The sequence below is a fragment of the Portunus trituberculatus genome, chromosome 50 (genome assembly GCF_017591435.1).
Source record: "Portunus trituberculatus isolate SZX2019 chromosome 50, ASM1759143v1, whole genome shotgun sequence".
In the NCBI taxonomy this organism is placed as follows: Eukaryota; Metazoa; Arthropoda; class Malacostraca; order Decapoda; family Portunidae; genus Portunus; species Portunus trituberculatus.
Genome location: NC_059304.1, coordinates 29,822,734 through 29,833,512, shown reverse-complemented (window position 1 = coordinate 29,833,512; position 10,779 = coordinate 29,822,734). Strand labels below are relative to the sequence as shown.

The following is a 10,779-nucleotide window of genomic DNA, read 5'->3' as shown; positions in this document are numbered from 1 at the left end:
TGAATAGGTCACCCGTACCTTACACAAAAGTACCTACTGACCAGGGACCCTCAACCTTACTGTGATGACTGCCTGGTGCCACTTATGGTGCGGCATCTACTAGTGGAGTGCCCAACCTTGATTAACCTAAGACACCGCTACCTCTATCGGTGCCGCGATGGAGATAGCGGTATCTATCACCTATCTCAGGTCCTTGGACCAGCGTGCCTGGCCCAAGGCCATGACGTTTTTAGGTTTTTGGGAGAAGCAGGCCTTCTCCTTTTTAATTGTATTGTTTTTAATCACTTTTAATTAGTTTTTTTTTATATACACGTTAGTGTCAATTCATTTATAGTAGCGGCACCATATGACCATTGTTGTTGCGGTGCCAAAAATTAAAATCCATCCATCCATCCCTTGCCCCTGGAGCTAATATTTTGTCTTACTGTATGCTTATGGGAAAACACAAAAAATTATCAGGTTCTCGTGAGGTGGCTGACCTGGCCAGCGAGACGTCATCTTCAGGTCTGAGTAGAGAGAAGGATTCCCCTCCACAAGGGCCTCTCACAGCAGTCTCCTGTTCTAGGAGTTCTTCTTAGGGATGCATCTCTGCTGGTTTGGACTCCATTTTGATGGTAAATGTTAATCCATCTTTTCTTATCACGCCTTGCACTCCCTTCTCAAGGTGTATGGCACGGTTCTTCGCATTCGACTTGTTTATGATAAGGACTTTCCATCTAACCGCTGCTATGTGACGTTTCTGTCATGTGATGAAGCCCGTTTGGCTTTTGAACATGTAGCATCTCTGCCCCTTGCCGGCTCTGGCTTTACGGCAAAACTTCACTCACGTAATGTTTCAGAGTGACATGGACAAATGTTTTTGACAACTATTTAGAGAATTCAGTTCCAGAAGTCCGCCAGATCCCGCCTCCACGTTGGTTTGTGGCGTACTACAGAAATGGGCATGGGAATTTCATCCATGCCTCCCGGTACCTGGCCAAAGAGATCGGCACGATTCCTGAGGGAAATCTGAAGAAGTACGGTAAGGGGTGCTCGTGCGGGCTAAAGATATTACGCAGGCGAGGATGTTGCAACATCTCCCATGCCCTACTGACAGCATGTTTGAGACCGTGAAGGCTCATCCCACCTTTAATTATAGTAAAGGTTGTGTTTACAGTCAGGATCTTTATGAATTTCCTGAGGAGGAAATACTAACTATGTGCCCTAGCTCTGTCCATAAGGTGACTAAGATGAGGAATTCCTCCAACATGGTCCTTCTCACCTTCTTTGGTTCCACCCTCCCAGACTGTGTTCATATTGGTCCCACCAATCTTAGGGTGAGACGTTTTATTTCCCGCCCTCTTCAGTGTTTCTCATGCTACAGGTACGGTCATGGTAATTGCTCAGCATTAGACTCACATTCTGAGGAGCATTGTAATGCTGCTGCTTATTGTTTCCATTGCCGCGATGCTCACCAGGTATGTACGTTCCAGGCAATGCCCGAGGTATCGCCTCGAGCAGGATATTCTATAGCTCACTAATAGTCAGTTCATCAGCCTTGGTAGCGCCCGCTGTGAACTTCTTTACCGCCAGAAGGACGGTACTGGTGCGACATCCTATGCTTCATTGGCCACACGCTCATCAGCTGAGTCTGCGGGTCCGAAGACAACTCCTTCTGCTACCTCTCGCTCTGTTGGGGCTGGTGGTCCTGTTCATTTGGCTAATAAGTTTGCCCTTTTGTCTGATGACTCAGCTGAGTCATCTGAAAGATGTGGCGGGAATAATCCGGACTTGACCAAGGTGACCCATGTAGTGGATGTCCATTTCCCTCCTGTATCACCTAAGCCTTTGAAGGGCCTGACCAAGCGGCACCGCGGCTCTGCGGAGTCGATAGATTTAGCTCAGCCAAAGCAATCTAAGGTTTCTCCTGGTGCACATGATCGTGAGTCCTCCAGGGACCACTCTGCAATGGTAGCTCCAATGGTTTCTGTTCAGCCTTCTGTGACACCCTCTGTCTCAGATCAGGCTTCTTGTGATGAGGATGGTCTTAGCATGGAGTCGTCCGATGATTTTATCACAGCCATCCCTCATGGACCAACTGTGTCAAAAAGTGCAGTGCAGCCTGACCCTCGTCCTCCTTGTATTCTTAGTGTTACACTATTCGCAGTCACTGTAAATGGTGTTATAGATACTCTCACGGATGGCATTCACAGCTCCTTATATGTGGACGACTTATGCATCTCTTTTTTGGCTGCTAGAATGTCTCTGATTGAGAGCAAGCTCCAACTGGCGATCAATAGGGTGTTCCGTTGGACCAACATAAATGGTTTTCTTTTTTCCACCTCGAAGACCGTAGCCATACATTTTTGTAGCGACCGTGGCATCCATCCAGATCCTGATTTATATTTAGCCAATAGACGCCTCTCATGTGTGGAGGCGACTCAATATCTTGGCCTCGTTTTTGACAACCGTCTTACTTGGGTTCCCCATTTCAGTTCTCTTAAGGTGTCTTGCAGAACGGCACTATCCCTTCTTCGGGTTTTAAGTCACACCTCTTGAGGTGCGGACAGGGACACTCTGCTGCTTCTTCACCGAATACTTATCCTTGCCAAGCTGGAATACGGTTGTGAGATCTACTCCTCTGCAACGGAGGCACGGCTACGTGTGCTAGACTCTGTGCATCATGCTGGAGTCAGCTTGGCTACGGGTGCATTTCAGACATCTAGTGGATGCTGGTTTCTGCCCGTTCAACCTTCGGCGCCAGTCTTCAATGCTACGGTGTTGGTTTCGCACCCACTGTCTTCCTGATTCTGTCCCTTGTATGTCAATATTGCGGGACTCGCGTTCGCAGGCATATGTCACTTGACCTAGTCTCCCTAAACCTTTTGGCCTTCGTATCGCCAATCTCATGACGGACTTACCTATCGACCCCACTCCTGTTTATTCTTTCCGATTCCCACGAGTTGGTTATTGGCAGCTTCCCACTGTATCATTATGCCCTCCTGCCATGGATGGCAAGACGGGTCTTCTGCCAGCTCTGTCCCATATACGGTTTTTAGAACACTATTCTACACATTCTCATCCCATCCCTGTCTTTACTGATGGTTCCAAGTCCGATGCAGGTGTTGGGTTAAGTGTGGTTTTTCCCTCCTTCTACCGGACTGGCAGCCTTCCTTCAGTGGCATCTGTCTTTACTGTAGAGCTGTCTGCCATACTTCTAGCTTTACAGATCATTTTTCACTCTCCTGGTTTCTACTCTTACAATTTTTTGTGATTCTCGTAGTGCTCTTACTGCTCTCTCCTCCATTATTTCCCTTAACCCATTGGTTTTATCAGCTTTGGAGTGGCTATATCTGCTTATGAGAAAAGGATATCATGTTGAGTTCTGGTGGGTCCCTGGTCACGTTGGTGTTCCCGGGAACGAACATGCAGATCGCCTTGCTAAAGAAGCAGCATGTCATGTTTCACCCTCTGCCCCTGTCCCATTTTGAGATGTATTCCAGTACATTCGCCTGGCGATTATTGCAAGATGGCAGAGGAGGTGGCAAACGGGGCTTGCCACCTTGAAAATTGAAAATGGGAGAAATCACCACTTCCGTTCACCATGACTGAACATACACCCATATCCGCGACCGCCGAACACAGGTTGTGTTAGCACAGCTACGTATCAGTCACACGTATCTTACACAGGGATAATTGTTGACCAGGGACCCTCAACCCTACTGTGATGACTGACTGGCGCCACTTACGGTGCGGCACCTGCTTGTCGAGTGCCCTAGTTTGACTGACTTTAGACACCGCTACCTCTACCGGTGTCACGGTAGAGATAGCGGTGTCTATTATCTCTCAAAGGTCCTTGGACCAGCATGCCTGGCCCAAGGCCATGACGTTTTTAGATTTTTGGAAGAAGCTGGCCTTCTCCCCAATTTGTGAATTTTATTTCATTTTATCATATGTATTTTAATGTTTTATTTAATTCTATTGTATTTAGTTTTTTAGTTACCTTTAATTTTATTGTTTTTTTAATTGCTTTTAGTTTTTTATAAACTACATAGTATTAATTAAGATACTGCAGTGGTGCTATATGACCTTAGGTGTTGTGGCGCCTAAAATAAAATCCATCCATCCATCCTCCACTTTGGGTGATTGGAGAAATAGGACAAGATACAGAAATGAGATTGTGATCAGAGGAGCCTAACAGAGATGAAAAGGTGACAGCATAAACAGGATTAGAGGTGAGGAAGAAATCAAGGTCAGGAATACGAGTAGGGTGTTGCACCAGTTGCTCTAGGTCATGGAGTATAGCAAAGGTGAAGGCTAGTTCACCAAGATGGTCAGTGAGGGAAGAAGAAAGCCAAAGTGTGTGGTGAACATTGAAATCTGCAAGAATGGAAATCTCTGCAAAAGGGTAGAGGGAAAGAATGTGTTACACTTTGGAAGTTAGATAGTCAAAGAATTTACTACAGTACAATAGTCAGAAGAGTCATGGGAGAGACAGACAGCACAGATGAATTTAGTTATACAGTGATTGTTGAGTGAAAAACTCGGAAGATTCAAGAGCATGGCCAGAAGAGCAAATTAAGTCCTTGGAATGTTACAAGAGGAAAAGCCACAAATAACATTTTTTTCCCTTTGTCACTTCATTATTGACACCAATAATTCATCTTCCGTAAAGCTTGGCTGCTTCCTCTTCTTTGCCGGCTAATCCCCATGGTATGCCATACCTAAAGTCCGTTCATCCAAAGAATTCAGGCCGAAACTGCTAGTTCGGTTGGCAGCCCTGCCTACCCCTGCCGCCACTAAACCTTCTCGACACTTAAATTTTCTTCAAGTACAATTATTTTTCTTCAAGCTATAAACTTGTATATCTATTGAGTTAAGTGAAGAAAAATAAATGTACTTGAAGAAAATTTAAGTGTCGGGAAGGTTTAGTGGCAGTGGGGATGGGCAGGGTTGCCAACCGAACTAGCGGTTTCGGCCTGGATTCTTTGGATGAATGGACTATAGTAAAAGATATAAATTCCCCAACAAACAGTAACTGTGTAGACATTGGGCCAGTAACTCTTATTACAGTATGTGTTTATCCCTGTGCAGCGAGTTGATAATGCTACTTTGTGATTGGCTTATAATTCCAAGACATAGCTTCTCATGGCCATTGTGATTAGCAAGCATGTTAAAAGTCAAGTCCTAATAGAGGAATATTAGTATAAAGGCATCTTTTGATCCAGCATACGCGATGCTCAAAATTTTGAGTATGGGAATCTAAAATAGTGGAAAGGCACTTTTGGCCTGCCATTGTCAAAGGTGCCTTTTGGTAAGGTGCATTTGAGTATGCATTCACTGTTCTGTTCATGGATAGTGCCAGCCTTCTTCTTGAAATTACAAATGTAAAGTAATGATTTAGAATGTTTGTTTGGTCCTGTATTATTTTTTCCACTTGTTTTAATGTGGCCTTGATGTAGCATATCTGTTTTTTACTTCTGTTCTTAACTTTTTAACCTTTCTAACAATTTCCTTTAACTTATTTTTGTCTGTTGAGCTTAATTCCTTGTACCAGATAGTGAATGAAAACTATAAAGTAGACTCTAAGATGGATTTATAAAACAAGATTATTATTTTCTGCATGAATGTTATTCAAAATTCTCACAAAGTCAAGTCTTTGGTTGCATTTTCTTGTGACTAGATTTTTATTTACATTCCCTTTGAGGTCATTATTGACTACAATCCTGAGGTATTTGTATAATTTACAGACTCCACAGACCTCCCCATCAATACTGATTGATATTTGGAAAATCAAAATTTTTTTTCTAAAATATATTAACATTTCCTTGGTTTTCTTTACATTCAAAACTAAATTAGATCATTTTCTTTACACCAGTCAAAGAATTTGTTTACCTCACTTACATAATTTCTGTAGTCATCATCCACCATCATTCCAATAACTACTGTATCATCAGCTTATTTGCTTATGATACAGTTGTCAAAGATACTCTTATAATCATTTATATAACAGACCAAATAATATTTGAGACATTACATACCTCTGATGCACACCAGTGTTGGTAGCAATTTTGTTGGATAATTCATTATTGATTTTGGTGTATTGAGGCTTTTTGTTTAAAAAACTAAAAATTCATGTTTAAAAGGTTATTGTTTAATCTCCAGCAGCTTCTTCAAATGTATGGGTTGCATGGTGTTGAAAGCTGAACTGAAATCTATGATTAAAATTCTTGTTAATGAATTTCTTTTATTTAGTTATTTGCTAATGTCATTCATAAAAGTTAAGCTTGCATCTTGGACACTTACAGAAAGAAAACTGCTTTTGATCTCTTAAATTTTCTTTTTCATAATATAAAAGATTTCTAACAATATTTTCCAAGCATTTCATGATATTAGATGTAAGAGCAATGGGTCTGAAATTGTTAAAAATTGTTTGAGGAAGGGAATTTTGCCAATGGATTTAATTTGGGTCAGCTTTCATGTTTTAGACACTTGTCCCTGGGCAATGTAGTCCTGGAGCAGCTGTGTCAGTACTGGTGCTAGCTGTTCTACACAGTACTTGACTGCCCTAGATGGTACCTCATCTGATAAAGTATTGAATATGATTTCACTTCACAATATTTAAACTGACATCACCGAGGCAACAAATGAGATGTCTATGCTGCTCCTCGTCAGTCTGTTGTTCGTCCTCGTCTGGTCTACACACGAGCTCGGATCTCAAGTTTTTTGCCGGCTGCTCCTCGGAGCCTGCTGCTGCCCTTTTCTTTGCCTGCTTCTCCTCGGGGTTGTCCTGGTCAGTTTTCACCTTCTCCTTTACCCTGCGCTGCTGATACATGGTGGTACACTTCTCGATCTTAGGATCGTGTTGGCTTATTTGCCCTGTTGTCGGGTGGCCCCGTTTGCAGATGGCGGACCCAGCAGGCCTTACCGATTCGCCCCTTTGTTCCTTCGGCCGGTCGGCTTCCCCTCCACGGGGCAGGAAACGCCCCTGCGAAGATGGTGCTTGGTCTGATGTTCAGCAGGGAAAAAGGGACCGCCGTGACCCTGGCCATGACATAGCGTTTCAGCTGGCTTCCGGTTCGGCCCTGGCGGGGCCGAGTCAGCCACGTGATGTCAACTCAGCTGGCCCGTCCCTAGAGGATCGTGTCAGCCATTTGAGTTCCATCGTGGCAGACCTGATTGCGAAGCTGGACAGGCGTTCTCCTGAGACGGTACCCCAGGCTCACAGTGGGGACTTCAGTGGCTTTGGCAGCATCGAGAGCGCAGAATCCGAAGACGGTGAGGTGCGAGAGGCAGCGGCCGATCCGCTAGCGGGGCTGGATGAACTGGGTGGCCCACGGGGCACGCTTGAAGACGCTGATTTTCATCGGGCTTTGGAAGAACTGGCGGGGCATTTTCATGGTCAGGAGAAGAAAGGTGAGCCCCTGTCTGACCGTTTAGCAGGCATTTTAGATGATAGCCTCAGGCGTCGCCCCACCTCGGAGGGGGTGAAAACTACCTGTAGTAAGGTGAGGTTGCCCAGCAATGTTCCTAATCTGATTGTGCCTGCTACAAATGCTGTTATTACCAAGGCTCTAAGTGTGGGGGGCAGGCTGATTGATGCTCGCCTGGTTTTCACCAATGGCCTGCTCTCCAAGGCCCTGGTTCCGGTTGCCCAGTGCCTGAGTGACATTGGGGAGAGGAAAGGTAAGCCTGTGGATGATTACCTGGATGGCCTGAATAACTGTGTACGTCTCCTGACTTCTGCAGTGTGTTACCTTAACCAGCTCAGGAAGGAAGTGGCCCGCATTCACGTGAACGATTCAGCCCTTGCGGAGCTTTGCCGTTGGGACTGTGAAGTTGGCACTGCAGAGCTGTTTCCCTTTGATGTCATTACGAAGTGTGAGGAGTTGCATCGGGCCAGGCGGCTGGGCAGGCCTTCTTTCCGCCCATACCGGTCAGGAGGTCCCAGGTGGAAGGCTGCTTCCCGCCAGGCTCCCAGGAGGACCCCTCCTTCCCAGAACTCAAGGTTTCGGTCTAAGCCTTTTTTAGGCCAGCGGCCTCCTCCGCTGAGGGGGAACCAGCAACACAGGCCGGCCCAGTGAACCCTTGCCGAGTAAGTATTACCATTAACTCTTTATCCAATACCTCTGACAATTTTATGAGCGGAAAAATTTTCACCGCTAGACAGCAGTGGCTAGCTCTTTCCTCCGATAAATGAATTTTTGATGTGGTTTGTGGCCATGTGCTTGAGTTTGATGAGCTTCTCTTACAATCTGCTCTGCCTCAGCCCCTGTCCCTTTCAGAAAGTGACAGGGCGGCCCTGGATGCCGCGCTGCTTAGGTTTGAGAGATGTGAGCCCTCTCCTGGCAATGCTTTTTATTCCAATGTTTTTCCCACTGTAAAGAAAGACAGTACTACTGCCAGAGTCATTCTAAACTTGAAAGAGCTAAATCCTTATGTTACTCACACTCACTTTAAAATGGATTCCTTTAAGGATGTGGTGCGTTTAGTCCAGCCCCAGTGTTTTTTCATGACTATTGATTTTCAGGATGCTTATTATTCTGTGTATGTGAGACCTGAGGAAAGGTGTTGGTTCCGTTTTTTTGGAAGGGCCAATGTTTTCACTTTACCTGTCTTCCTCAAGGGTTAACATCTGCCCCTCGGATCTTTACAAAATTATTGAAACCAGTGTTCTGTCACCTCCGGTCCCTTGGGATTATGGTCATCTGTTATATTGATGATTGCATCTTTTTTGCTCCCTCGGAGGAGGAGCTAATTAGCAATGTGAGTTATGCTCTGTATCTTTTTGATTCGGTTGGGCTCACTATTAATGTTAAAAAATCAGTTTTGGTCCCTACTCAGGAGGTGGAATTTTTGGGAATTATTCTAAACTCATGCCTCATGACTGCTACTCTGCCTCTCAGGAAAATTATCAAAATTCAGGGACTAGGTGCGTGATTTAGCTTCTTTCATTGGCCTCGCTGTGGCTGCCGAGCCAGCTGTTGACCTGGCCCCCGTTCGTTACAAGTACCTTGAGATCATTAGGAACAGGGAGCTTGCCCGGCACCAAGGGGATTATGCAGCTAGAGTTTCTTTGGATGAGCATGCTAAGGAATTAGTTCTTTGGTGGGATAATAATGTTCCCTTGCAATCTAAATCACTGCGTTCTTCTTCCCCTGACCTTGAATTGTTTGCCGATGCTTGTCTGACAGGTTGGGGTGCCATTGTCGGATCCGTGGCGTCGGGCGGCTCTTGGGCTCACGCGGAGTTAGACCACATCAATTGCCTAGAATTGCGAGCTATATTACTTGGTCTCCAGTCACTATGTAAGAATGTCAGTAATGCCCACATCCGCCTTCGTTCAGATAACACCGTGGCTGTCGCGTGCCTGAATCGCAGTGGGAGCACGAAGATCCGTCTTAACTTTTTGATAGAGGAGATCTATGCTTGGGCCGGGTCTCGGGGCCTTACCTTGTCTGCAGCTCATGTAAAGGGTACCCAGAATGTGGAGGCAGATTCTTTGTCTAGGTTAAAGAATTTAGACACCGAATGGATGTTGGACCCCCTTGTCTTTCGAAGGTTATGTGACATGTTTTATGTTCCCGATATTGACCTGTTTGCGTCGCGCTTAAATGCCCAGGTGGCTACCTATGTTTCTTGGAAACCTGACCCTGCAGCTACTTTTGTTGATGCTTTTTCAATTAATTGGGCAGACAGGACTTCATATGCCTTTCCTCCTTTCAGTCTCATTGCCAGAGTGCTGCGGAAACTCCAGGAGGACCGGGCTTCCTTGATCGCGATTCTACCTCTTTGGCCGTCACAAGCATGGTTCCCAGGGCCCTTCAGTTTCTTGTTCAGCCACCAGTCCTCCTCCCTCGCCTCCCTGTGTCATTACCGCAGAACCCTGCTTACATCCACCCGCGGGCCCGGTCTCTGGTGTTGACTGCGATGAGTTTATCAGGCGATCCTTTGAAGTCCAAGGCCTATCGCGAGACGTTGCCCAGCTTTTGCTTCACTCCTGGCGGAAGAGCACTTTACAACAGTATAGGCCGTATCTCTCAAGATGGGTGTCAGTTTGTCTCCGGCGGGAAATTGATCCATTTCTACCACCTTTAAGTTTTCTTTTAGACTTCCTACTGTGTGAATTTCAGAGGGTTCCCGTTCGGAGTTATAGTACTATGAATACCATCCGTTCGGCCGTGTCTGCCATCGCTAAGATCGGGGGTCAACCAGCAGGTCAACATCCGTTGGTTATTAGATTTATGCGAGCCGTATTTCAGGAGAGGCCTGCTTTTTCTCACTGCGCTCCGTCTTCCGCTGTCCTCCATCCTTTCATCTGTGGGCTGGTCCAGGGAGTCTACCTTCGCAAAGTTTTATGGAAGGCCAATTAGCAAGAAGGGGTTATTTGCACAGGCGGTGTTGGCGGAGGATGGGTCTCCTCCATGAATATGTAAATTGTACTACGGGTTTTTGTGATGATTTTCATATGAATTCATTGTTTGTCCACATATTTGTACTTAATTGTATGCTTTTGGCTGGAATACATGAAGAAGATACTATATGGTTTTCAGTCGTTCCTGGTTTTGGGGTTCAGCTTGGTTTGAGGACCTGCTCTAAAGCTCTCATTTGTTGCCTCGGTGACGTCAGTTTAAATATTGTGAAGTGAAATTGTAAGATTAAACGATACTTACCAAGTTGAAGTTTGATCGTAATTTCACGAACATTTAAACGACATCACTGAGGCAGTAAATGCCCTCCCTTCCCTCCCCCGGCTTCTTGGTCGCCGTGTTTTGGGGTGTTTTCTTCACTCACTGTTTA

The 10,779-nt window shown here is 45.5% G+C and overlaps 1 protein-coding gene across 1 annotated transcript; it reads left to right on the top strand.

The window, feature by feature from the left end:
* The first annotated feature begins 8,679 nt into the window (after nt 1–8,679).
* LOC123499956 lies at nt 8,680–9,904 on the top strand. Its single transcript, XM_045248488.1, has 2 exons — nt 8,680–8,745; nt 8,912–9,904. The coding sequence occupies exons 1-2, from the start codon at nt 8,680–8,682 to the stop codon at nt 9,902–9,904; spliced, it is 1,059 nt and encodes a 352-aa protein (XP_045104423.1).
* The last annotated feature ends 875 nt before the right edge of the window (nt 9,905–10,779 follow it).